General features: G+C 68.3%; 1 protein-coding gene across 1 annotated transcript in view; it reads right to left on the reverse strand.

Annotated features, from left to right (window-relative positions):
- TTYH3 (tweety family member 3) overlaps positions 1–27,358 on the reverse strand; it is a 27,604-nt gene extending 246 nt beyond the window's left edge. Inside the window, exons 1-14 of the mRNA XM_070414277.1 lie at positions 27,030–27,358; positions 14,560–14,729; positions 13,883–13,994; positions 13,540–13,760; positions 13,184–13,279; positions 12,864–12,936; positions 12,268–12,343; positions 10,445–10,500; positions 9,730–9,822; positions 8,101–8,193; positions 7,353–7,489; positions 5,188–5,361; positions 4,658–4,733; positions 1–2,079 (exon numbers count right to left, since the gene is read on the reverse strand). The exon at positions 1–2,079 is cut by the window's left edge and continues 246 nt beyond it. Coding sequence (XP_070270378.1) covers positions 2,005–2,079; positions 4,658–4,733; positions 5,188–5,361; positions 7,353–7,489; positions 8,101–8,193; positions 9,730–9,822; positions 10,445–10,500; positions 12,268–12,343; positions 12,864–12,936; positions 13,184–13,279; positions 13,540–13,760; positions 13,883–13,994; positions 14,560–14,729; positions 27,030–27,152 — 1,575 coding nt within the window. The 5' untranslated portion in view covers positions 27,153–27,358 and the 3' untranslated portion in view covers positions 1–2,004. The remainder of the gene's footprint in view (positions 2,080–4,657; positions 4,734–5,187; positions 5,362–7,352; positions 7,490–8,100; positions 8,194–9,729; positions 9,823–10,444; positions 10,501–12,267; positions 12,344–12,863; positions 12,937–13,183; positions 13,280–13,539; positions 13,761–13,882; positions 13,995–14,559; positions 14,730–27,029) is intronic.

Here is a 27,358-nt window from a genome sequence, read left to right on the forward strand (position 1 = left end):
GGTCAGCTCAGATGTTAATCAGATGGGAGGGGCTGGAGGGTTGGGGCTCAGCATCACACTGAGGTGGGTCAGTATCACAGGGGCGCGTGGCCATCGCGCTGAACAAAACCCCCAGGAGAGCTCCCTCCCCGGCTCCCTCCCCCTCGGGGCTGGCAGGGTCCTGGGGGGAGGGGGGGCTGGTGCTCGGAGGGAATTGCATAGTGAGATGGGGTGGGGGTGGCCCAGAGAAGGTCAGGGGCTTCCAACCAGGCCTCCGGGGGCCCAACCCGCCTCCTGCTCACCAGGCTGGAGGGCTGACCCTGTGGGGCTTTGCGGCCTCCCTGCCCCCCAAGATGCAGTCAGGCCTGCACGCCCCAGACCCTCTGGTGCAGGGTGGGGAGGGTGTGGAGGTCAATGGCGGGGGCATGGCTGGGAAGAGGCCCCAAAACAGAAAAGAAAACCCACGTGGCCCCGCCCGGCCAGCGACGCACCCCGACGCCCCACGCGGGGCGGCCTCCCAGGCAGCACAGGTCCGGGCGGGCAGCCACCCCTGCTGTCCCTTCACATCGGGGGGCCTCGCGGCAGCAGGACTGCTGGGCCCCCTCCTGACCGGAGGCCGTCACACTCCCGCCACAGGGGGTGGGGTGGGGGTGGGGAGCCCAGGGGAGGGCAGGGGCCTGGAGCACGCTGGACACGTGCCCAGGGGGGTCTACTCAGGCCCCCACTTCCTGGCAGAGGCTGCCCCGGGTGGGGACCATCCCCCCCCCTTTGGTCCCAGACACCAGCACAGAGAGAAGGTCCCGGGGGAGGGAAGGGAAGGGGCCTCTGGAGTTGGAGCCCACAGGCCTGTCACTGCCCAGCCGGCAGCAGGACCCTGGCCTGGGGCCTCCCTCAGCTGCCGGGGGCCTGACCCGGCCCCCCCCTGCCCCCCCCGGCAGGACGGCAAACACTGCACATAAAGCCTGAAGCACCTTACGGAGGCCTCGCCCCCACTTCACAGGCGGGGAGCCCGAGGCTGCAGGGACCTCGTCCCACAGCCCACACCCTCCTGGGGTAGCACCTGCCGGGAGGGTCTCCGGGGCCCGGGGCGCCGTCGCCGATGCCCCCAGCAGCGCCCCGAGAAGCAGCGGCCGCTCAGCCCGACTCCCAGCCGGTCCTCCGGACTCGGGGTCACACTGGCCGGCGGGGCTGCAGCACCGGGCGGCTGGGGTGAGGTTAGTGGTTAGTCCTGGGCGGCAGGGCCAAGGGCTCATTCACAGGCAGCTCGGCCCACCCCCCCCAAACGCCCCCATGGCCAGGCTCCAGGCCACGGCACCTGTCCTGGGTGGAAGGGGGCGGGAGGGAGTGTGTGCGGCCCGCGTACCCTAGAGATGAGGAGCATGGTTAGTGCAAGGAATGAACCGGAACAAGGTGCCAAGCCTGCGGGGGAGGGGGTTTGGCACCATGGTGAGCGGCCCAGGCTCGGCGACACCGGCTGTCCTCTGGCCGCGTGGAGGGCGGGCGCCGCAGGAGCTAGAGGGAGAGAGCGGAGCTGGCGGAGGCGGAGGCAGAGGCGGAGGCGGGCCCAGGAACCGCTGGCAACTGGCTGGAGGGGCCTGTGGTCAGGGGGGGAGAGAAGGAGCCAGAGACACGCAGGAGCACGGAGGGCCGGGCAGAGGGCAGCGAGTGGCCAGAGGCGTCAGGGCTGCGGAGGGAAGGGCTGAGCTGGAGGCGCAGGTCCAGGGTCCGTGCTGCAGGGGCTGCCGCCTGGCCCAGAGCCGGGCTCTGCGAACCCGAATCCTTAGAGGGCGGGGGGGGCGGGGGGGGGGGATCCGCGAGGGCCCGGTGTCCGTGACAGCGCCCCGTGTGTCCAGGCGTGGACCCCGAGGACAGGGTGCAGCTCAGAGCCCCCTCGTCTCCATCGGCAGGGCCCCTGCAGAAAGGGGGGGTGCAGCCGGGCTGGCGGCCTGGGGGAGCCGGGGGAGGCGCGCTGCTGGCAGGGGAGGAGCGGGGTGATTGGCACGTGGGCGGCGGCCGGCCGGTGGTCTAGTGGCCGCTGCCGCTGGAGTCAGGGCGCGGCTGGCTGGTGGCGAGGTATTTGGCTCTCATGCTGGACGTGTACTGTGGGAGACAGGGAAGCGGGGTGAGCCTTGGGGGGCCAGCCAGAAGCACCCCAGGGCAGGCAGGACAGACGAGGACAGCGACGGCAGCCCTGGGGGCGGGCTCGGGAGGGGCCGCTGGCCCAGCACCAGGACTCTGCGCCCCAGGCCCCGGCCGGGTCGGGACCGCCTCCTGCCCGGTGGGAGGAACGCACTCGGCCCATCCCGTCCCGGGCCTATGGGCGCTGTGCCGGGCAGAGCTCCACCCCCAACCAGCGCCCAGAGGCTCCTTGGCAGGACCCAAAGGCACCCACAAGCCGCCTCTCCCTGCAGGACCCCTGCCGAGCCCCCAGCAGAGCTCCGGGCGGGGCGGGCTGTGTCCCAGGAAGTCAGACGGCCCACAGGGGCCGGGACCGCAAAAGGGGGCCCCTAAGCCACGCGGGCCCTCGGGCGGAGGTGAGTCCCCGCTGTGGTCTCCTCCCAGTGATGGATGCAGGACCGAGGCGACTGGGGCAGGGAGAGCTGCGCGTCTCAGATGCCCTGGCCTGACCTGAAGCACAAGGGGCTTGCTCAGTGCGTGCGTGCACATGGGTGTGTGCGTGCGTGCACATGGGTGTGTGCGTGCGTGCACATGGGTGTGTGCGTGCGTGCACATGGGTGTGTGCGTGCACATGGGTGTGTGCGTGTGTGCACATGGGTGTGTGTGTGCACATGGGTGTGTGCGTGTACATGGGTGTGTGCGTGCGTGCACATGGGTGTGTGCGTGTACATGGGTGTGTGCGTGCGTGCACATGGGTGTGTGCGTGCACATGGGTGTGTGCGTGCGTGCACATGGGTGTGTGCGTGTACATGGGTGTGTGCGTGCACATGGTGTGTGCGTGCACATGGGTGTGTGCGTGCGTGTACATGGGTGTGTGCGTGCGTGCACATGGGTGTGTGCGTGCACATGGGTGTGTGCGTGCGTGCACATGGGTGTGTGCGTGCGTGCACATGGGTGTGTGCGTGCACATGGGTGTGTGCGTGCACATGGGTGTGTGCGTGCGTGTACATGGGTGTGTGCGTGCGTGCACATGGGTGTGTGCGTGTACATGGGTGTGTGCGTGCACATGGTGTGTGCGTGCACATGGGTGTGTGCGTGCGTGCACATGGGTGTGTGCGTGTGTGCACATGGGTGTGTGCGTGCTCACAGACAAGTGGAGGAGGCGTGTGCTAAGACCAGGCAGTGTACAAACGGTCACACGCCCATGGGGGTGGGGACCAAGGCCAAGGCATGTGCCACAGGCCACCTGGCGGCTGACTCCACAGCCACACGCTACCCGCCCAGGCCCCAGCTCTGGGGGCACCGCGCCCCCTGGTCCTGCGAGCCCTCCCGGAAGTGCTGGTGGGGAGAAGGCTGCACGTGCCCAGCAGGGGCCGGGAGGGATCCGGAAGGAGCCGAGCACCAGGGGCGCCATTCAGGGACATGCAGCGAGGGCCGGGGAGCCATGCGGTGCTCAGCTCTGGGGGCAGCGTGCACGCCGGGCACCACCCGAGGGCACTTGGGATGTGCGGGCGGCATCGCGAGGGCCAGGCCTGCTGGCCGCACCCCGGGGCCCGGGCACAGGGCTCTGGGCGAGGTCTCCTTGCTGGGAGGTGACAAGAGGGGCTGTGGCCACTGCAGCCGCGCTGGCGGGGGCGGGGGGGGGGGGATGCTCACCATCCTGAGGTGAGTGACGTCCCAGGCCAGCACCAGAGGCCTCTGTGGCTGGGCTGGAGGCCACAAAGCCCGCAGGCAGCCTGTCCAGAGCTGGCCCGTGGCCCTGATCTGGAACGGCTCAGGCCTGGCAGGGGGGCTCAAGGCCAGCCTGGCGAGGGGGCTCGGTGAGCAGAGGGCGTGAGGCACGGGGCACAGGCGGGCGGGCGATGCACAGGGCAGGGCACCCAGGTGGGTCAGTACCTGTCACTCTGAGGGCATGGCCACCACGGCGGTCAGGCACTGTCCATGGGCTTAAACTGCCAGCCCGTGTGGCTGCCAGAGTCCAGGGCAGCCAGATATCGCTAGGAGGGCCCGGGGTGGGGGGGGTGGTAGGGGGGTGCAGGAGAGAGAGAGAGAGAGAGGGCAGCCTCAACGCCAGGCGTGGGCCGGCAGGAGGCCACGGGGCCTGAACGGGCGGTGAGAAGGGCAGTGGGACGTGGATGACAGCCTGGAGCCCAGCTGCCCCAGGTCCAGCCCCGCGGGCCCCAGGCCAGCTCTGTGCGCCCACGTGGGCACGAATTTCCAAAGCAAAGTGCCTCGCCTCTCTGGCCACCTGCCCCCTGCAGCCACCACCTCCAGGAAGCCTGCCTGGCTGCCTCTCTGTAAGCTCCGTCTCTTTGGCACAAACCACTGTGTCCCCTCTTTTCCGCGTCTCAGCCCCGAGGGCCGAGGTGACCCCAGGCCAGGCTGGACCGGCCAGGGGCCGAGAACTGGGTTGAGCTCAGAAAGGTACAAAGAGGAGAAGAGAGGTCAGGTGGGAAGAGGGAAGTCGGGGCCAGCTGTGAGCCCGCCCCGCCCGCCGCCCCGCCCGCCGCAGGCCACGGAGGACACGCAGACACCCCCCGCCCTCCTGCCTGAGACTTACTGAGGGCGGCGGGGACTCGCGCCCGATGAGGGGGGTGTTCTCACAGCGGGGGTTCTGGAAATTGGCATTCTGGCTCCTGAGGAGCAAGGAGAGAGGGGCTGAGTGACCGCTGGCCGTGGTCCCAGCTCGGAGCCCGAGGGCCCGTCCCAGAGCCGGCCGTGTGCCCACTGCTCTGCCCGCACCCTCCCCTCCGGGCGCCAGCAGGGCGGGCACGCCCTCCCTGGATGCTGCCGGCTCCCAGGGGCCTAGGGGGGCCGTGAGCCCAGCACAGTCACCCGGGCTCAGAGTGGCGCCGGGTGCCCGCCTGCCCTCGCCTGGGCCCTGGGCCGCAGCCTCCCTGTGGCCGACACAGACCCCCCAGCTGACCAAGCGGCCTCCCTGTGGGGCAGCCCCCACGGTGGACAGTCCCCGCCGCTCTCCCCCGCGGCGCCCGCAGCACCCCTTCTCCGGCTCTGAGCTGCGGCCGGTGGACGTGCCTGTGGCCACACTGGGCCCCGCCGCCCGGGCTGCCCGGCTCCCGGCCGACTCACATGTACTCGGTGACCGGGGCGTTGCTGACGGTGTGGGCCGCGGCCGGGATGCTGGCCTCGCTGCCGTAGCTGCTGCCGCAGCTGTACAGGCTGGGCATGTGGACGCGGTAGAGGCTGTCGTGGGCCTGGCGCGGCCCCGGAGCCGCCTCCTCCTCCCCGTCCTCCTCGGGGCCTCTGCGGGGAGCGACACCGGCACCAGCTCAGGCCGGGCCCGGGCGGCGCCACCGGGCCACGGGGCCGGCTCTGGTGCAGGTCCGATGGTCCCGATCCTGGCTCGGGCACGCGCACACCAGGGGCTGTGGCAAGTCACCCCGCGTTCCTCTGCGGGACGGGGAGCCCAGGGCCCTGGCTCGGCCTGCACAGGCACGGGGACCGTCCGCCGATTAAAAGGAGGGAGCAAAGCCCTGGCCAGTGTGGCTCAGGGGATAGAGCGCAGGTCTGCGGACCGAGGGTCCCGGGTTCGATTCCGGTCAAGGGCACAGGCCCAGGTTGTGGGCTCGATCCCCAGTGGTGGGCGTGCAGGAGGCAGCCGATCAATGATTCTCATCATTGATGTTTCTCTCTCTCTCTCCCTCTCCTTCCTCTCTGAAATCAATAAAATATTTAAAAAAAAGAAGAGGAAGAGGGAGCAGGTCCCCGGGGGGAGCGCAGGCCCATGGGGCTGACCTGCACCCAAAGAGCCGGAGCTCGGCCCCTGCTCTGCGGCCCCTGGCGCCCCTCCTCCACTCCGGTCGGGCTGCTGCGGGCCAGGGCCCGGATCTTGGGCTCTCAGGACGCACCCCCCCGCCTGGTCCCCTCCGCCCACCAGCTGGGTGGCCTCCGAGGGTCTGCGCCACCCTCCACGCATCGGGGTAGTGATGGCTGAGCAGCGATGGCCAGCCACGCCCAGGCTGTGCTCACACCAGTGACCCGTGACTCATCCCGTGGCCGCTGCCCCGGCCTCCTCCCCCGGCCTCCTCGGGGCCTCTGCGGGGGCGGAGGGTACACACCTCACGTCAGTGGGGACACTGAGGCCCACCTTCAAGTGGTGAGTGACTGCTGACAGTTACCCAAGAAGCAGGGGTAGAGTCAGAGTCTGAATCCAATCCAGATACTCCTACAGCTGCCATTTTTCTTACCGCTGCCACCACCATCACCATCCCTATCGCACCAGCACCAGCACCACCATCACCACCACCAGCACCATCACCACCACCACCACCACCACCATCACCACTGCCACCATCTCTACCACCATCACCACCACCATCACCACCACCATCATCACTATCACCACCAGCACCATCACCACCATCACCACCAGCACCACCACCATTACCAGAACCAGCACCACCATCACCACCACCATCACCACCAGAACTAGCACCAGTACCACCAGCACCACCACCACCACCATCACCACTGCCACCATCTCTACCATCATCACCACCAGCACCATCATCACCACCAGCACCACCACCACCATCACCATCCCTATCATACCAGCACCACCACCATCACTATCACCATCACTACCAGAACCATCACCACCAGAACCATCACCACCAGAACCAGCACCCCCAGCAGGTAGCAGCAGCATCGCCTCCACAGCCGAACACAACAGAGTGCATCCAGACGAAGGGAAGAGATCTGAACCGAGGGCCCCAGCATCCACGCTGGGCCCCCCGACAGCAGCCACACCTCAGAGGGTGGGAGGTGGTCGCTGTGGAGACAAGTCCTGGGGCCTGAGGAGGAAGGGGCCTGGCACCCGATACACCACCCAGCCCAGCACTGGCTGGGGAGACGGAGGCAGGGCTGCCGGAGGCCCCCCCTTCGCAGCTGTGAGTCCCCACAGCCAGCCTGGTGGTCCCCGCAACCAAACCTACAGGACCGCACGGGACAGGGACGGGGAGACGGACGAGACAGCCTGAACCAGAGGCGCCAGCACCACGGCAGGAGCCCTGCGTCTCCCCGCCTGCTCCTGCTCCGCACCCGCGGCCCTGGGCTGGGAGCCCCTCTAGACCCCGTTTGCCGTCTGTGAAATGGGGCTGCTCGCCCCGGACGCGCCAGCCCAGCACTGCGGAGGCACACAGGCGTGGAGGGGTGAGGGGCCCTCGTCCTCGCTCTGGGGACGGGGACGGGGTGTCGGGAGGGCCTGGGGAGCTGGCGGGCCTCGGGCCCCTCACCTTTTCTGCTGCCAGGTGTGTGGGACGCTGCAGACGATGGAGCTGAACATGAGCGCGGTGACGCAGGAGAAGAGGGCCAGGTAGACGAGGCCCTCGACGCCGTCGTAGCAGAGGCCGGTCAGCGCCTGCACGTAGTCCTGAGGCCGCGGGAGGCGCAGGCCCAGCGGCCGGAGACAGAGGCAGGTGAGACGGACACGCTGGACCGGCCCTGGCCCAGGAGCTGGCCTCCAGGCTGCCCTCCCCCCCTCAGTAGCCCCTGGCCCCAGGGAGCTGGCCTACAGGCTGCCCCCCACCTCAGTAGCCCCCGGCCCCAAAAGCTGGCCTCCAGGCTGCTCCCCCCCTCAGTAGCCCCCGGCCCCAGGAGCTGGCCTCCAGGCTGCCCCCCACAGCAGCCCCGGCCCCAGGAGCTGGCCTCCAGGCTGCCCCCCGCTCAGTAGCCCCGACCCCAGGAGCTGGCCTCCAGGCTGCCCCCGCCCCCACCCTGCAGGCCCCGGCCCCAGGAGCTGGCCTCCAGGCTGCCCACGCCCCCCCTCAGTAGCCCCGGCCCCAGGAGCTGGCCTCCAGGCTGCCCCCGCCCCCCCCAGCAGCCCCGGCCCCAGGAGCTGGCCTCCAGGCTGCCCACGCCCCCCACCCTGCAGGCCCCGGCCCCAGGAGCTGGCCTCCAGGCTGCCCCCGCCCCCACCCTGCAGCCCCGGCCCAGGAGCTGGCCTCCAGGCTGCCCCCCCCAGCAGCCCCGGCCCGTGCTCACCAGGTGCAGGCTGCGGCAGTCCACCAGCGCCGTGAGGTGCTGCAGGTGCACCTCCGTGCCGTTCAGTGCCTCCTGCACGCGGAGCAGAGGGTCCTGGGGGCACACGCCTCGCGGTCAGCACACGGTCAGGAGGGGGAGCATCCTGGTCTCCGCCCAGCCCAGCCCCCTGCCCGGAGACCACCCTCAACCCTGTGACCTCAGCACAGACCTCCAGGGTCCTGGGCTTTGAGGAACCGCATCCCCAGAGTCCGTGGCCAGCCGTGGGGACAGCTGAGGACGCAAGGACAGACCACAAACGCCTGTCCCAGGCGCCACCACTAGGCGTCCCTTCACTGCGACGGGAGGGACAGAAACACCCACGCCTCCTACATGGCCGGTTCTTTTACAAGTTGCAATTCCAGCCAAAACCGGTTTGGCTCAGTGGATAGAGCGTCGGCCTGCGGACTGAAAGTTCCCAGGTTCGATTCCAGTCAAGGGCATGTACCTGGGTTGCGGGCACATCCCCAGTAGGAGGTGTGCAGGAGGCAGCTGATCAATGTTTCTCTCTCATCGATGTTTCTAACTCTCTATCTCTCTCCCTTCCTCTCTGTAAAAAATCAATAAAAAATATTTTTTAAAAAAAAGTTGCAATTCCAGAAGCAGTTCAAGACAAAGGAAGATTTCCGACAACACGTGCAGGTGAGCCCGATCGTGTCTGTGTTGCAGAGCGTCTGCGTGGTGTGTGTCCGCATTGTTGTGTGTCTGTGTTGTGTCATCTGTGTTGTGGTGTGTCCGCATTGTTGTGTGTGTACTGTGTGCATCTCCATTGTTGTGTGTCTGCTTGTGTCATCTGCGCTGTGTGTGTCTGTGTGTGTCTGTGTGTGTGCGTCTGCATGGCGTGCCCACATTGTGATGTCTACATGCCAAGACAACTGAGGGCAGGAGCAGCCAGCCTGCCCACATCTGACCTGGGGCCTGGGCCTCCAGGGCTGAGGCACAGAGGTTGAAGCCTCCGGGTGACTCTGTGAAGACACCAGCGGCTGACACACCTCCCTCCCCACTCACTCAGGTGCAGTCACCAAGAGGGGATGCCAGGGGTGGGCTGTGCACTGTGTGTGTGTACCGTGTGTGTACCGTGTGCGCGCCGTCTGTGTGCCGTGTGTGTACCGTGTGCGCGCTGTGTGTGTGTACTGTGTGTGCACCGTGTGTGTGCAGTGTGTGCGCGCGCCGTGTGTGTGCACCGTGTGTGCAGTGTGTGTACCGTATGTGTGCACCATGTGCGCGCCGTGTGTGTACCGTGTATGTGCACCGTGTGTGTACCGTGTATGTGCACCGTGTGCGCACCGTGTATGTGCACCGTGTATGTGCACCGTGTGTGCACCGTGTGTGCGTGTCCCAGGCTGGGCCCTGAGCACCGGGAGAGCTCAGTCCAGAGTCCCCCGGACGCCCCTTTGCAGGGTCCCGCCTGGTGGATCTTTATGTCTGTTCCCAGTTTCCTCACTTTTTAAATATAAAGAATTTATATGATTTTTAAATTAAGAAGCAGAACTTGTTAAAGAACCCACCAAACATCCTCAGGGACACGGAGGGCAGGGTGACGCCCAGCTGGTGTCACCGCCTGTGGGTGGCCCCGCCCCGCCCCGCCCTCACCTGGGTGGCCGGGTGCTCCCGGGGGACGGTCCTCAGGAGCTCGGCCACGATGTCCTGCATCTCCACCAGCGCCTTGTGGCTGCCCGACAGCTTCTGCTCCGGAGAGAGGCCGCGGTTGCAGCAGGGCCAGTGCCAGCGCCCCCCCCCCCCCAGGCCCTGCCCACATGGGGAGTCCAGGTGAGTGGCTGCACCAGGGCCCGAGGGGGCGCCAGCACTCTGCTCTGGAGGCTGGCGGGACACCCCTCCCTGGCCAGCAGGGGCCCCGGCACCCGGAAGACACGGCATCTTTAAAGCAGATGGTCCTCAGTCACGGGGAGTGGCGGGCAGCGGGCTAAGGGTTCCCCTCAAACCCACGCCCACACCTGCCCAGCTATCCCGAGGGGACACAGCACCCTCCCTGACGAGGCTTCCCGGGGACCCGCCACGCCCACCACTGGCTTTGCCTGTAGGGCTGGCCAAGGGCGACCCAGGAAATGAAAGGAGGGAGTCCCAGGGGTTTGGGGGCACCAGCAGGCCACCCAAAGGGGCACTGAGTGACATCAGCCCGCTGTTCGCCCAGCTGTGTCCCCACGGCCTAGGGTCAATGGCCGAGCGGGCCCGTGGGCTGCGGACGTCCGAGATGAAGGGCGGGCCTGCCTGGTGCTCCACACTGTGCCCTGGGACGGCCTCCCATGGGCGGGGGCGGGGGGTGGGGGTTCGGCAGCCGCGCTCTCACCTGCTGGAAGGGGCTGGCGGCGCGGGGCGAGCAGGCCAGGTAGTACTGCAGGGTGTCTGCGGAGAGAGCCGGCAGCTCAGCGACTGCCACTTCCGTCTGTGCGCGCATGGCTATGTGTGCGCTCACACAAGCACCCGTGTGTGCACGGACACGCCTGTGTGCCTATCTGCGTGTACTCTGCATCCTGCGGGTGCACGTGCACTGGCCTGTGCGTGGGAACCTGCACGTGGGTGGACATGCCGTGCGTCTGCCCGCACTGAGTGCCTACATTCCCGGGGGAGGGTGGGCGGCCTCCAGGGAGCCCAGGGCAGGCCCGACCCTCGGCTCTGAGTGTGTCCCCGCGAGGTTCTCTCCCGGGGGCCGCGCCGTCCCTGCCTCCCTCAGCAGCAGACAGGGCCCTGGCGGGGGCCGGGGGGGCAGATGACCCGGAGCACCTGCTCAGGGGTCCGTGGGGGAGAACACTCCTGAGGCCAGCGTCACCCCAAAGAGAAAGGCACGCAGCCCCGAAGTCGCAGCTGAGGGCCCAGCGCACACAGGCGGCCTGTCCGTCGCAGCCCCATTGAGCAGGCGTCTACGGACGGGGACTCCCTCAGTTCTGACCTGCAGACGCCAGCAGACCCCAGCCTGGCTGCAGCCAGAGAGGAGCCCTGGCCCGGCTGCCTGGCCCACAGGCCCCTGGGGGGTGGGCACTGGCTCTAGGCACCCCTTCCTGGGACTCTGGGCCCCGCGCGGGATGGAGGGCAGGGCTGGGGTTCCAGGTCTGGGGTCCGCCAGGAAGCACCGCTCCTCCGCGGCCGCCTGTGGGCGGAGCGGGCACGGGCCCTGAGGCGGCTGTTCGCGCTTGTCCAGCGCCCAGAGCCGAGCACCGAGGACCCGGGGAGGCCGGGCTGTGGCACCAAGGTGAGCGACAGTGGCAAGGACAGCTGTCAGGGCGCTGCCAGACCCCCCACAGACCCGGTCCCCCTCCCCCGCATGGGGGCGCCCAGGCTGAGGTGGAAACGGCTAAAACCCAGCCTCGCATGCACCCTGGGGCTTTCCTGGGCAAACGGGGGAGGGTGGTCCCACGAGGGACACTCAGCACCCCCAGGCTCTGCCCCCCACTCAGCCCACAGCCTGGGTCCTGCCGCCTCCCCCTGCACCCACACTCGTGGGGAAGTCCCGCCAGCCCCGCCCCCTCCGCACAGCCTGCAGGCTCCACGCGTGTGCAGGCAGCAGACACACTGCGCTCCAGGCCCCTTGAGGCTCAGGGCGCCCCGTCTCCGCCCTGCTCCCTCCTGAGGCCACCGCACCAGCAGCCCAAAGCGGCCGAAAGTCCTCCATCTCCCCTGCTCCCCACCCTCCAACGGCCCCAGAGTCAAGTCCAGGCTCCGGCCACAACCTGCCCCGAAGCTCCCTCATCCTCCCCTCTCAACAGGTCTATTTTCTGCCTCAGAACACATGTTTGTCTCTGCCTCAGGGCCTTTGCACAAGACACACAGCGTCTTCTGGTTCAATTTTAATGCCGCCTCTTCGGCAGGCCACCCTGACTACGTGCCTGAGCAGCCACCGTCACCCGCTCCCCTCGCCCCTCCCCACGGCCACCTGCCCCCTCCCCCGCCTCCGGTCATCGCTGGACTCACGGTGCCTGTCCTTGTTCCCACAGCCTCCCACCCGTGTTACTGCTCACTCACCAGCCTCCTGTGCTGGGAGGTCCTGCCTCCCCCAGACCCAGACCCAGACCCAGACCCAGACCCAGGGTCCATGAGGGCGGGGGTGCCTCGGCCTCGCTCAGGGGGTCTTCCCAGCCCCGCCCCTGGTGCCAGCTCAGGTGGGCGCAGGCTCACCCCCACTCAGCACCGAGTGCTCCTCCACCATCCTGGTCACATAGGTGTCGGGATCCACACAGAAGTCACTGGAGCCCTGGGATGGACGTAGGCAGGAAAATGGGGTTACCAAGCTAGGCCCCCCCAACCCTCCGCTCTCAGAGGTAGAGCCTGGTCCCCACTCCTGGGTCCCCACCCCTAACAGGGACACTGGCTCTAGGCCGGTGGTTCTCAACCTTCTGGCCCTTTCAATACAGTCCCTCATGTTGTGACCCACCCATAACATTATTTTTGTTGCTACTTCATAACTGTCATGTTGCTACTGTTATGAATCATAATGTGAATATATGATATGCAGGATGGTCTTAGGCGACCCCTGTGAAAGGGTCGTTCGACCGCCAAAGGGGTCGCGACCCACAGGTTGAGAACCGCTGCTCTAGGCACTCCCTGCGGGTGCTGGGCAGGCCAGGCATCCAGGCCCTGGGGCACTGACTCGCTGTGTGCCAAGGACAGGACCCGCCCCTTTGGGCCCTCATGTCCCACGGGAGGGGGAGGGGCAAGAAGTGTGGCTCCCCCATGACTCGGCCCAGCAGACAGGGATCCCCGCTGCCACTCACCACAGACGCAGCCAGCTCCAAGCCCAGCGCACCCCAGCTGATGACCAGGGCCAGGACCCCCAGCAGGCAGACCCTGGGGCAATGAAAGCCAATCAGCACCCCCAGGTGAGGGGGGAGGTGAGGGGGTTCATGCCACCTGCTGGGATGCCAGCCAGAGGGCCAGGCCCCAGGGCACCCCTGGGGGTCCGCCCACACAGGCCTGTGGCTCCTCCCCAGGCAGGCCCTGTGTCTGACCCGCTGAGGAAGGAGGGTGGGGAGGGGCTGACTCAGGGAGACCGGCTTGGGCGCCTCCCCACCCCTGGTGGCAGGCCCACACTCACCCGACGAGGATGCCCTTGGAGCTGCGGATGAGGCCGACCAGCGCCAGCAGGCAGATGGCCACGTCCAGCAGCAGCAGGCCCAGGTAGCCCAGCCACCTGCGGAGCACGGAGGTGTGGGCTGGGGGGCACAGGCCGGGCAGGCCATCCAGACCGAGGGCCGCAGCGCCGAGGCTAGCAGCCGGGCCCCGGGGCCGTTTCTGGGCAACGTGGCCTGGAGTCCGTAGACAGACGGCCCCACGGGGACTCCTGCCCGAGCGGCTGCTGCAGACCCGGCCGCTCCAACCCACCCACCAGGCGCTGGTGCTGGAGGCCTGGCCCTGGAGGGGCGCTGGGAGGGCGCAGGGGAGGGGGCGCACCTGTACCAGTCGTAGAGGTCCACCTGCTCGGCCAGCGCCTCCAGGGACACCGCGGGGTTCCCCCAGAACGGGATGGCGGCCGTGTAGCCCAGCAGCGCGTCCAGCAGGCCCTGCAGCCGCTGCACCGCGCGCAGGGGCTCGGGCCGGGCGGCCAGCTGCTGCTCCAGGCTCTGCAGGCCGGGCTCCGCCGTGAGGTTCAGGGCGGCCGCGGTGTCCCACACCTGCGCCAGGTCAGCGGTGAGCACGGACCGCCCCTCCACCCGCCCACCCTCCCCACGGGCTCGGGCACCGCAGACCCGGGGGCAGCGGCAGGGAGCGCCCTCCCGTCTCGCCAGCCACTCACGCGGTCCTGCACCCCGGCCACCGTGCGGTTGGCGTGGCGGAGCGAGTAGGTGGCCCGATGGACGCCGTCGCTGGTCTCCCCGTTGCCATAGAAACCCACGGCGATGCCGGCGCTGGGACAGGGCAAGGCCAGGTGAGCGCGCGGGGAGGCCCCGCCCCGCCAGGCCCCGCCCCGCCCGGCCCCGCCGCTCACCTGCCAGGCCCCGCCCCGGCCCCGCCCCGCCAGGCCCCGCCCCCACCCAGGCCCCGCCAGGCCCCGCCCCCACCCAGGCCCCGCCGCTCACCTGCCAGGCCCCGCCCCGGCCCCGCCCCGCCAGGCCCCGCCCCCACCCCAGGCCCCGCCGCTCACCTGCCAGGCCCCGCCCCGGCCACGCCCCCACCCCACCCAGGCCCCGCCCCCACCCAGGCCCCGCCCCCACCCAGGCCCCGCCCCGGCCCCGCCCCGCCCCCACCCAGGCCCCGCCGCTCACCTGCCAGGCCCCGCCCCGGCCCCGCCCCCACCCCGCCCCCACCCAGGCCCCGCCGCTCACCTGCCAGGCCCCGCCCCGGCCCCGCCCCGCCCCCGCCCCGGCCCCGCCCCGCCCCCACCCAGGCCCCGCCGCTCACCTGCCAGGCCCCGCCCCGCCCCGGCCCCGCCCCCACCCAGGCCCCGCCCCCACCCCAGGCCCCGCCGCTCACCTGCACACCAGCGTGGCGATGACCACGCACCAGGCGGTGCAGCAGCAGTCGGCGTCCAGGTGCTCCTCGCTCTTGCGCCGCCGGCAGCACAGCCAGAAGGAGTAGAGGAGCAGGAAGAGGAGGTCCAGGGCGAGGCAGGCCAGCGCGGCGGCCCCGAGCAGCAGCAGCGCCTGCGGGGGGCGGGGGCGCTGGAGGTGGGGCTCCCGGCCCACCGCTGGTCCCAGCCCAGTCGCACGTGCTCCCAGAGAGCCCCCAGCCTGGGGACCGGCCCCCAACCCCTCAGGCAGTGCCTGTGGTCGCCCAGATCTGGGAACCCCCGCCGCCTCCTGGGCCCCAGAACCCAAGGCAGGTCGTTTGCACAGGGCCCCCCGCAGAACCCGTGAGGAGGCGCGGGGCGGGGGGGGGGGGGGGCGGGCAGGGCTCCCAGGAGAGGCAGGCACAGCCAGGACACCCACGCGTGTCCGCGGTGGGACCGGGCGCACAGCAGGCCCGGGAGGCTGCTAGCATCCGCCCCATCCTGGCCCTCCGCCCGCTCTGGACCCGGCCGCCTTTCCAAACCTTTGAGCCCCCGAAGCCCACCGCGTCGCAGGGGGCTCCCTCCTGGCACGGAGGCTGGGGGCCCCCCAGGGAAGCAGCTGACCTGCGGCTCAGCCCGGGGACCGGAGGGGGAGGGGGCAGCACAGACCCCCATTGGCCAAAACAGGCGCTAGCCCCGCCCCCTGGGCCCCTTCACCCCATTCACTGAAACAGACCTTCAGAGAAGGAATGGAGGAAGGACACACACGCCCACCCACGTCCCGTCCCCTCCGGGGTACAGGGCCATGTGCACCCCGCGGGGGCGGGCGGGGCCACACAGGAGGCCTAACACGTGGAGGGGCCCCCACAGCACCATCATAGCTGCGCTGTGACCACGGGGCGCCCCTCAGCTGCCCGCTGCAGCTGCCCAGCCCTCAGGACCCTGGACACGCCCTCCCTCCCCACTCAGCAGCGGGGCCTTCCGGGCCTGAGCTGGGAGCTGTCGGGGGTGGAACACCCCAGGTCCACCAGCCCCCAGCCGGGCCCCTGGGACAAGAGACTGGACCGGAGGCACTGGGACTGCTGCCTCGCAGCCCTGCCAGCTGCTGTCTCCCGGGAGACGGTTGCCAGGCAGCAGGGAGAGGAGGCGCTGGCTTGGGGAAGGCCAGGGCACCAGCCCTTCCCACAGGCCGCCCAGCAAGCAATCTGGGCACAGTGGGCGTGGGGGGGGGGGGCTGGCGCCTCCACTGCTGCTTCAGGCGGGGGTACAGCCACCCACTGCCTCGCACCAGCCCAGAGCCTGGCAGGCCCCATCGGCCCGACAGCCCCTGCCTCCAGCTGGACGGCGGGTGGGGAGCGGCCTAGTGGGGCGAGCACCAGAGCCACCTCTCAGCCCCAGGCTCTCTAGGTCCCCGGACTCCAAGGATGGGGGGGTCAGCTTGCCCAAGGTCACGGGGAGACAGGCCGGGACCCCGTCATGGTGGGGGCACATTCACTGAGGGCCTGGCACCAGGCAGCACCCCGACCCCACCCAGCACTGCCCCACACCGGGAGCCAGTAAACACTGGGGGCTTGGGAGAGCGCCATCTGTGGGTCCCCGGGGCGACCTCACGCGGAGCTGGACCCTGGTGGGAGGTGCCGCAGTCCTCCAGGCCTTCTCAGGGTCCGAGGCACAGGGCAGGGCGCCCACTGCCCCGGGGCCGTGGCTCCAGGGGATGTCTACCCTTTCACAGCCAAAGCCCCATCCAGCTGGCAGCCCCCAGGCCCCGCCCTGAGCTCCCCACCAGACACCCCCACCCCCACCTAGAAGCCGCCTTGGAGCCCCAAGACCTGCCCGCCCTGCCCCCGCGGTTCTGCGGGCCTCACGACTGGCCCATCTCCGCCTGCGCTGGCAGCCCTGCTGGATGCTGCCCTCTCCTCCCTAACAGCCTCCCCCTCGCTGGGGGACACAACCCGGGGGAGCAGGGCCCTACCCCCACTTCCAGAACACAGCTGGCTCGGAGCTGCTGCTTAAAGACAGCACGCAGCCCGGCTGGCGTGGCTCAGTGGTGGGCGTCATCCTATGACCCAGAGGTCACGGTTCGATTCTAGGTCAGGGCACAGGCCCGGATTTGGGGCTCGATCCCCAGTGCGGGGCGTGGGGAGGGGGGGCGGGCAGCCGATCCATGATTCTCCCTCATCATGGGTGTTTCTCTCTCGGGCCCTCTCCCTTCCTCTCTGACATCAACTTAAAAGATAAAAACATGAAAAAGACAGCAGCGGGCAGGTGCTCTCCAGAGACGCTCCTGGGTAGGCGGCGCAGCAGGGGCGGGCGGGGAGCTGGCCAGGACGGAGCCCGGATCACCGCCTCGGCGGCGCCAGGACACCCACTCCCATTCGCCAGATGAGAAAGCTGAGGCTAGATAAGATCCTGGCACGCGGGCGAGGCCCGGCTGGGCTCCCAGGTCTGGGCGGTGCAGGGCCTGCCCTCCCCCCGACCCGCAGCGGGCGGGCGGCGCCTGTACCTTCCCTGGATCTTCCTCTACTTCGATTCACTTCGTTTTGTTGCTGTGGGTTGTTTTTTTGGGTTTTCTTGTTTTTTTTTTAGCCACAAACACATGCTACTTTATAATTAAAACACAGAACCAGAAACCTGTGAGCAGCTCTTTTCAGCTGGGCGTGGGAGGCCTGGGGCAGGCCCTGCCGTGGAGACAGGGCCGCACTCCCACCCGCTTCACAGGGCGAGGGCCCGGCACCCCAGGCCCGTGCGGGCTGCCTGTCGCCCAGTCCCTCCGGAGCCGAGATCACGGAACTTCCTGGATGCAGCCACAGGAGGCCCAGGGGAGGGCCTCCTGCCTGGCCCCACAGCCCCCCCAAACTCAGGCCCGAGGGGAGCCCAGCTCTCAGGGAACCAGGGCGTCGAGGTCCACCCAGGCTACCTGCCTGGTTCTCGATGTGAGGTGGAGTCCGACTCTCACCTCCGTGCTCCGTGCCTCCACAGGGAGACGGAGGCGTGATGTCACTGCTGGTCACTTACTCGGGCTGAATGAGCTCGTGTGTAAAGGCTTAGAAAGGCGCCTCTGTGGGGAGCCCCATGGGGTGCTCCAGGGCCCCCTGCCCACAGGCAGCTGGTGGGCTGCGGACAGGAGGCGGGGGTGGGGGGGCAGCCTGGCTGTGGGGGAGGGCGCCCAGGGCAGATCACAGACAAGGTGAGCGTGAGCACATCCACACGTGCATGCCCCCACACGTTCACACCCACACACACACATTCACACCCACACCAGTACATTCACACATGTTCACACCCACACACCCATGTTCACACCCACACATCCACAACCACACCGGTATATTCACACATGTTCACACCCACACACCCATGTTCACACCCACACATCCACAACCACACCTGTACATTCACACATGTTCACACCCACACACACGTTCACACCCACACCCGTACATTCACACATGTTCACACCCACACGGGCCTATCACAGATTCACACCCACACACCCATGTTCACACCCACACATCCACAACCACACCGGTATATTCACACATGTTCACACCCACACAGGCCTATCACAGATTCACACCCCCACACACGTTCACACCCACACTGGTACATTCACACATGTGCATGCCCACACGGGCCTATCACACACACACACACGTTCACACCCACACTGGTACATTCACACACGTTCACACCCACACTGGTACATTCACACATGTGCATGCCCACACAGGCTATCACACACACACACGTTCACACCCACACTGGTACATTCACACATGTTCACACCCACACACACGTTCACACCCACACCCGTACATTCACACATGTTCACACCCACACGGGCCTATCACAGATTCACACCCCCACACACGTTCACACCCACACTGGTACATTCACACATGTGCATGCCCACACGGGCCTATCACACACACACACACACGTTCACACCCACACTGGTACATTCACACATGTGCATGCCCACACAGGCTATCACACACACACACACGTTCACGCTTGCACATAAAGGAGTTGCCCCGTGAGCTCCCGGCAGCGGCTGTAAACTTTCTGGGACTGTGGGTGAGGGTGCCCAAGCACCTGGGCATCAGACAGACACTCGTCAGAGCCTGAAGGGGCAGAAGGGGCCGGCAGTCACCTGCCTGGGGGGGAAGGACATGCCCATCCTGGGGGGACAGCCTCCCTGCGTCAGGGAGCTGGTCAAGGGTGGGACCTGTGCCCAAGAGAGTGAGCCTGTGGCCTGGGGCTCCGAGAGGGATACCGCAGGCAGGAGTTACTCCAGCGCGGGAGGCAGTGGCAGTGGAGGCCCAGGTGCCCACCGCGCCCTGAGCCCTGCGCACAGGGGGCCAGGTGTCCAGCATCAGGGCCTGCCCCCAATCTGTCTGCCAGATGCTGTCATCAGGGACCCCCTCCCACCACCCGGCCCGGTCTCTCTGCCCTCTTCCCCCAGGGGTGCTGGGAAGGCCGCAGTGAGCTTGCCCATGAGCAGGGTGGTGCCCTGTGGCCCGGAGCCTGGCACACAGTGGGTGCTCAGAAACTCAGGGCCTCTGGACTCCCCCAAGCTTCGACAGACTGGGCAGCTTCCTCCTGGGGCCTTAAAGCAAGGACAGTGGGTGCTGGTGTGGCCTGGGCAGCCCTGGACAAGCCGGTCCCTGTATCCACAGCCCCCAGGGGGGAGCAGGAGCGAACCCGGGTCCTAGCCCAGCACATAGGCCAGCACACGTGTCCTCCTGTCCCCGGGCCAGGTGCCAAGCGTGACCTTTGCCCCAGTTCCTGAAGGCAGAGTCTCAGGGATCAGGCTGCGAGGCTTCCCCGGCCCCTCCCACCCCACTCTGCCTGCCCGCTGGCTGGCGCCCGGCGCCCCAGCTTCCCAGGGCCCATTCAGAAAGAGCAGGGCTGTCTGCTCAGCATCTGGGCTCCGACCACATGGAATTTTCCGTCTGTGATGGAAGTGATGTCAGCACTGGGTCAGCGAGGAGAGATGCTTGGGCCGCATCCTGACCGCCGGCCACCGCGCTGGCTACCAGCCACCCGCAGCGCCAGGAATGCCCTGGGCTCGGCGAGGACGCAGGCAGCCAGGGCTCGGGTGGCCGCACGTGCACCGGCGCCCCAGCCCACGCGCCCTCCTGACCTACCGCTCCATTTCCAGCCTGGACCACGCATCCTTTTCAAGGACCCTGCAGCCCCCGCCACGAAGCGTATCCAGGAGCGGCCCTGCCCTGAGCCCACACTTTCCCGGTGCCCTAAGGCCCCCAAAGCCCCCCCCCGCCCCCGGAAACACGGATGAGCCAGAACTCGGGTCGGAAGTCTGTCTCCATCCCAGTCCAGGCCCAGGCCCAGGCCCCGGCCCCCACCAGGCCCTGGCAGGGAGACGGGGCGGGAAGGGGCCCAGGGCAGTCCTGTCCTGTGGGAGGCAGCCCCACGAGGGGCGGGCTATGCACCCCGAATCTTACTAAGAGCCATGCAGCCTGAGGCCCAGCTCCACCCGAGGGCACAGTGCCGGAGGGTGTGGGAGGTCGTGGCCTCGAGCCGGGCAGCCAGCCGCTCCTTCCTCGGCCTGAACACGCCTGTCAGATACCGTGTGGGCACCCCACCTGTGCAGAGTGGCAGCTCAGCACCAGGCCACCCCCAAATGCCCTAGACTACCAGCACCACGCATGGCCTGCCCAGCACATCCACGTGCCCCCTGCGGGGAGCACACCACCCCTGGCGCAGACACCGGACCCACAGACAGCCTGCCTGCTGAGCACGCACCCCCACGGCTCCCGGTGCCGGCTCTGGCCCTCTGCCCGCCCCACAGTCCACAGCCTCCGCCCCGGGAGACCCTCACAGGGACCCTGACCCGGCCCCAAAGGACACATCCCACACCCTGCTGCCCGGCCACAGCGTGACCCCTTGGCCAGCCTCGCTGTGGGCGGTCACAGGCACCCAGGCAGGCTGGAGAGGTCAGGGACTTCTTCAGGCACAGCCCAGGATGGCAGCGGCCTGCAGGCCCTGGCAGGAGAGCCCTGAGGCGGCCTGGGCCAGAGGCCTGCCCACCTTGGCCCGGCCCTCCCGCTGCCCACAGGTGGTACGGGGAGGCCTCCAGAGGGGCCTGGGCCCTCAGTGCCTGCTCACATGCTGGCACCACCGGCCTCGCTGCCAGGACAGCCTTCGTGAGCAGAGGCCGAGGCTGGGCAGGCCAGATGCCTGGCATGTGGTTCAGCACGGGCCTGGCACTGGGGCCACAGGGCACACAGACAGCTGGGCTGGGCTGGGCGGGGCGGGGCCAGCGTCTCCCAGACCCCGCAGTGCAGGCCGGAGGCTCAGAAGGACCGGGTGCAGAAGTGTCAGGGGGTGCCAGCGGGTGCCAGCGGGGCACCATGAGAGGGGGACAGTGTGGGCAAAGGCCCAGCACAGGTCCAGGCTGCAAACCTGCGTCCTGGACGGCCACAGGCAGCTGAGGCCAGGCGGGGTCCAGGCCTGGGCCTGCAGTGCCGGGGGCAGAGTGGGGGCTCTAGTGGGTGGGCAGGGCAGAGAGATGTGGGGGGGGCAGTGGGCCCCTCCACTGCATGGGGTTCGTCCGGCCGCAGCCCCAGGAAGACGTCCTGGCTGGAGCCCCGGGCTCACGGTGAGGGGAGGGGAGGGGGCGTTGGGCTGAACCCTCTGCCTGGTCCCCTGCTGGGAAGACACACACTCCAGAGGCCGCTCCCCTAAGGGCTGGCCCTCTGCCTCCGCACCCACCGGCTCGCTGGGCTCCAGACCCCCAGACGGGGAGGCACCCACGTCCCAGGCTCGGGGGCCTGAGGCCAGAAGGGACCCAGGGCCCACACTTAAGTGACGAGCTCCACAGGCCCCGAGGAAAGCTCCAGAAAACGCCCCTGCACCTCCCGCCAGGCCGAGGGGTGCCGTGCTGAGGGCCCTGGCTGAGGCCGAGAGGAGGGCCGTGCGGCCGCAGCCCCCGCCCCTCCAACAGGCTTGGCCGCTGCTCCCAGATGCCGGCCAGAAATTAAAAACACATTTCCATCGAGCAGGCTTGGGTTTCTCGAATTCCATGCCGGTGAGCTCGTGGCCCTGCGGGAGCCTGAGAGGGGCCCCCGCTTTCTGTCCAAGTCCCTCCCCCCCTCCCCGCCGAGGGCCGAGGTCCGAGGTCCAAGGTCCGGGCCATCAGGGCGCAGACACCGGCTGCGCTCACGTCCTCTCCGCTAGACACACACTACGCTCACCTCCCTGCCAGGAACCACGTGGACAGAGCCCAGGGGCCCCGGGAGCTCTGACCGGTCACCCCCAGGCCCAGCACCCGCCCCCCCTGCAGCCAGGCTCGTGTGGAGGAAGTGCTGAGGCCTGCTCTCCCCCCACACCGGCTGCCGGAGGGCTGATCAGACGCCAGAGACCCGCACCTGGGCTGCCTGGTGCCGGCCTTGCAGCTTTAATACCGCCCAGCGTGACACCCAGAAAGCCCCTGCCCTCCACCAGGGCTCTGCGAGCGCCTCTCCACGCCACCTCTGGGGACCCGGCCCGGTCTCAGATGGGGCTGTGGTATCACCAGGGCTGGTCTCTACCAGGAAGATGAAGCCTGAGGGGCACAGCCGGACCCCAGACTCGGGCCAGACCTGGACCGAGCGCCCCTCACCACAGTCAGGGACCCAACCTGGGTGCCCAGGGCCAGGGCGGGCAGCCCCCCTTCTCAGAGGCAGAAGTGGTCACCGAGGTTTTGGGGAGCCCGGCCTCACCCCATGCCCTTGGTCAACAAAGGACAGGCCTGGCCACAGCGGGGCCTGCGAGAGGAAACAGCCCCTCTGGCCCCTGCCCTCCCGTGGGGACCCAGGCCTCAACCAGCCTCCTGTAGCAAGAGAGGGTGGCACATGTATGCAGGCCTGCATGTGCCCGAGCTCTGACTGCAGGTGTACACGCTCACACACGTGTGCAGGCCTGCATGTGCCCGAGCTCTGACTGCAGGTGTGCACGTTCACACACGTGTGCACGCTGATACACACGTGCCCCAGCTCCTCTGGGCACACAAAGCCCAGGTCTTGGGCAAGGGGTGTGGAAAGGGAGGCTCACAGAGGGCCCTGCACAGCCCCTCTCCTGCAGCCCTCCCACCCACCTGTGACCTAGGCACGCCCCACACCCTGGCGCCTTCCCTGGCTCCAGACAAGAACAGGAGTGGCCTCGTGGCCAGCTGGCACCGGGACAGCTCCCTCCTGCCCTGGCACTGGGCTGGAGGCCTGGCCTTGACCCAGGCCCACCACAGCCCTCCAGTCCCCAAGCATGACAAGGACACCCGCTGCCTCGGCAGATGTCTGCCTGCCCCGGAGCCTCGGGGGCCTGCGGGGCAGGCAGCAGACCCAACCTCGCTGGCATCTGCCCTCCTGTCTCCAGGAGAGACCCCCTCAGCACCCAGCTCAGGGATGCCCTTTGGGAAGTGGCCCTGCTCGGGTGACCGAGCCCGCGTGTGCCCATCGCAGCGTCAGCACTGAGCCCTCCCCTCCGCAGGACTGCGGCCGCCCGAGACCCCGGAGGGCTCTGTGTCCCGGCCCAGCACAACCAGGGGCTCCCGGGGTTCTGCTCCTGCCCCCCCCCCGGGCCCCAGCTCCTCGGGGGCCACATGGGGCACTTCCCACATGGTGACCCATCTCTGTCTGCAGATTCGGTTCCTCTTCTCCAGCAGAGAACTCAGCAGAGCTGCCTGGGGGAGGGGTTCAGTCCCGACACCAGCACCTGCGAGGGGCCAGGGGGCCTCTCCCCCCGACTCAGAAGCGGCTCCGAGCTGTGTGCACGGGCAGGGGAGTGCCTGGCCGGCAAGGAAGCTGCCCACGTCTTCCGCTCACTGATGCCAGGTGCCAGCGGCCTCGGTTTTGCTTCTGTGGGGGTGATGGTGCCCAGAAAAATGCTTGTAAGCAAACAGCATGAGCCTCTCCGGCACAGCGGCTGTGGCCTGAAGGTCGGCGCCACCCCCAGAGCCTAACTAAGAGCCCCAGGCCCGGCCTCACCCAGCTGATGTCCCTGCCCCCAGACCCTCCAAAACCAGGAGCCGAGGGGCCTAACAATAGAGCTGGTGGTGCAGACCCCGCACACACCAGGCGGGGGACACGGGGTCTGGCCAACACCGACCCCTCAGCGGGTGGGCAGTTGGTGGCAGAGGCAATGACCACCTGGCCCTCCGCTGGCCAGAGGCAGGCACGTGACCCCAGCTCAGCCAATTGGATTCTTCCCCGGGACTTTGACACTGGCCAAGAGGGGGACAGGCAGAGTCCACTGGGCCCAGGGGGACTCCCTACCCCCCGACCCGTGCATGGGCCCTGCACCCCAAAGCCAAGCTCGTGAGCTGTCCTTGCAGGGGGTGCGTTAGAAGCTTCCACCCGGCCCCCATGTGCTGTCGTTTCAGCCTCAGAATCCGGACTGCCACATGGATCAGGCCAAGCCTCGAGAACCAAGGACCATGGACACGGTCCCAAACACGTGATGATTACAGGCAGGTGACTGAGGGCGCACGGTGCGACTCCAGGTCTCAGCGGACTCCCCCTGCCCCGCTCCCCAGGATAAGCGCATGGACGGGCTCCGCGGGGAGGGGCTTTTTCTGTCTCAAGCTCTTTCCTATTTTCCGAACGCTCCCTGGACGTGTATTCCTTTTGTAAAAGAGAAGAGAGGCGACAACTCCCGTTGTTTAAGCAGAGCGAGTTTCCTTCCCATCAGCAGTGAGGGTGACATCAGGGCCAGCCCTGCCCAGCGGACATGACCGCTCTGCCACCACGCTGCTGCCGGCATGGGCTGAGCTTGCTCAAATCGCATTCAACTCAGTGCTGCGTTCTGGTGGGAGACCCCCACGTGGTCTCAAACCCCTCAGGGGCCACTCAGCCCTCCAGGGCAGCATGTCAGACCAGAGGGACTCTCTTATTTGGGGCTGAGGCCCAGGCTTCCCCGACTCAGGGCCTTTGCACGTGCTGTACCCCTGCCTGGAACCCTCTTCCCCGAGGCCTCTGCACAGCTACCTCAGTCTATGTTTAGGGTCTTGCTGGAAACATCCAAGTCCTCAGGGCAAACCTGCGGCAACTGCTACCATCTGGCCTGGAAGATGGGCCCGGTGTGCCCACTGCAGACCAGGCTCCAGGCAGGTCCCAGCCTGCTGCCCGTCCATAGTCTGGCTTGCAGCCTCCATGGAAGGCCAGGAGCACCTCCCCCAGGAAGCCTCCCCTGACTGCCAGGCCCCAGCAGGACCTGTCCTGACCCCACCACAGCACTGTTACACCAGGCCATTCCCGTTTTTCTCCATCAGTTTGGAACTTCCAGAACCCCCTGAACTGGTGAGGACAGTGAGCAAGAATGAGAAAGACTGAGGGTAGAGAGTATGGCCTCGCTACGTGATCCGGAGCCAGTCTCCTCTCTGGGCCTCAGTTTGCTAATCTGTACAATGGGGAGAGTCCTCATCTCCCAGGCTTGTGTGACAAAGGGCTAGTGAGAGATGTCCCCACACAGCATTCCAGAAAAAGGGTGACCCCCGGGGCTTTCCAGTGGGGTTCACCATGGCTCCCAACAGCCGATGGTGGGGGTAGGAAACAGCAGAGAAGGGCGAAGGCTGGTCTCCCGGGCCACCCCCACTCCGGCCCCAGGCCCCGCCTTTCCCTGGTCAGCTCGGGAGGGAGAAGCCCCCACAGCTAGGAAGGCTGCCCCAGGGGAGGCAGGCAGGGGCCCCAGGCCATGGCCCAGGGCACCCCATCACCCACCCACCCAGGGAGGCTCCCTCTGCTGCACACCCAGCAGGGACCAGAGCCGGGCCCTCGCATTCCCACGGCGCCCCTACAGGGAAGGCACACCAGCGGGGTTTCGGGGTGAGGCCTGAAGGCCGACAGAGGCCGAGCGCTTGTCCAAGAGCACCAGCTCCGAGGGCAGAGGCAGCGCGCACCCCAGGCCTGGCTCGCCCGTGGCCCCCGCCAGGAGCAGGGGGCGGGATGGAGCCGGGCTGGTTTCCACCCCGTGAATTATTCAGTGGCTAATTCTGCTCCTCAGAGAGGAGGCAGGAGAGTGAGTCAGAGCCCTCCCACAGCAGAGGAGGGGACGGCTCAGGAGGCTGGCCCAGGAGCAGGGTCCTCTCGGGGGCAAAGGGCCCTGCAGGAGGCCAGGCTGTGCGAGGGGTGCCTGCCCCCCACCCCAGGCCTCCCAGGGCTTCAGGTGTCTGCCCCTGGTTCACCCTCTACCAGGTGTCCTGGAATCCCAGCTGGCACATGGGGGTAGGGGGGTGGCACCCAGAGAGCAGGAGCCAGGCAGCCAGTCCAAGCGTGGTTGGCAGCAGGCAGAGGGGGCAGTCCCCGGGCCAGCAGGAGAGCTCGGGGCGGGCAGACAGCCCAGGTGCCCAGGGGTGGCAGGGAACCTCCTCAGGTCAAGCCCAGCCCCTGACCTGTGGACGCAGAGCCCCCGCGGCAGGTGTGGCAGAGCCCGCCCACCAAGTTCCTGGAGGCACAGGTGCTGCCCACACTGGCCGCCCCCCGGGGCTGGGCCTCTAGAATGTGGGTGCTGGTTTATACACTTCTGCTGCCTCAGGGCGTGCCTGGGCCAAGCCCTCGCCCCCTTCCTAACCTGCTCAGACACAGGCCAGCAGGCCCGGGAGCCGGGAGCCGGGAGCCGGGAGCCGGGAGCCGGGTGCCCACGGCATCCTCGCCCGCTGCTTCTGGCTCTCTGCCCTGGAGAAGGGAGGCCACGGAGAACAGAGTTCTGCACAGGTGGGGTGGGGAGGGACACGGTCCACGGGATCCGGGACTCCCAGGCCGTCTTGACAAGCAAAGCGAACGCCACCCACCCCGGAGGCTGTGCAATGATTGCCAGACGCAGCCCAGGGGGGTTCCAGGTGACCAGGCACCCGGCCCTCAGGGCTGGAACCCGGATCCCCGGGCTGGAACCCGGATCCCCGGGCAGGAAGGCACAGCCCGCGGCCTGCTCCCCGGCCCTGCTCCAGCCGCAGAGGCGCCCCCGCAGGTCTCAGCCCTTGTGGGGTCCTCTGGGTAGGGGGGGGGCTCTGCCCCGCAACAGCCCCCAGTGATGGGCAGGGGCCTGGGCAGGAGCTGACAGCTGGCAGAGGGAGCTCCAAGGAGGGGAGGGAGGCGGCTCCAGGAACCCCAGAAAGGAGGGCCTCAAGTGACCCCAGAAGGGAAGCGAGACTGCAGGAGGGCCCCGCACCCTCGATGGGGGTAGGGGGCCCTGATACGCTGGAAAAGGAGTGACCCATGACCCAGAAGGCGACCCTCAAGCAGGGGAGCAGCCTGATTCCAGATGGCAGCAGAGTGGGGCGTCTTCAGACCCTCGAAAAGGTGGGGGCGGCGACCTTCGGGGAGGGGCTCACGACCCCGAGGAGGAGGGGCCGTGACCACCGATGGGGGAGGGGAGTCTTCCGACCTTTGAAAGGAAGGGCCGTGACCCGGCGCCCTGACCCCCGACCCGCGACCCCCCGCCCGGGGGCCCCGGTCACCTGCTGGTAGTCGGGGTCCTCGGGCCGGAACTGGCTGCTGGTGGGCTCCCAGCGCAGGCTGAAGTGCGGCAGCCGGTGCAGGAGGTTCACCCACCAGGGCGCCGTGTAGCTGACCCCGGCCATGGCGGGCCCGGCCCCTCGGACACGCGGCCGCCGCGCGGCTCCTCGCTGGCCCGGGGCGTGGGGTTCAGGGGCCCGCCGACCCCGGCCTGGTCGCCCGCATCGCCTGCGCGCTCCTGGGCCCGGCCCGGCCCGGCTCGGCCCGGCTCGGCCCGGCTCGGCGGTGCTCGTCGGCGCTCGGCTCCGCTCGGCCGCCCGCGCCCGCCGCC

The sequence above is a fragment of the Myotis yumanensis genome, unplaced genomic scaffold (genome assembly GCF_028538775.1).
Source record: "Myotis yumanensis isolate MYYU_CA2020_CCGP unplaced genomic scaffold, mMyoYum1.0.hap1 SCAF_5, whole genome shotgun sequence".
Taxonomy (NCBI): Eukaryota; Metazoa; Chordata; class Mammalia; order Chiroptera; family Vespertilionidae; genus Myotis; species Myotis yumanensis.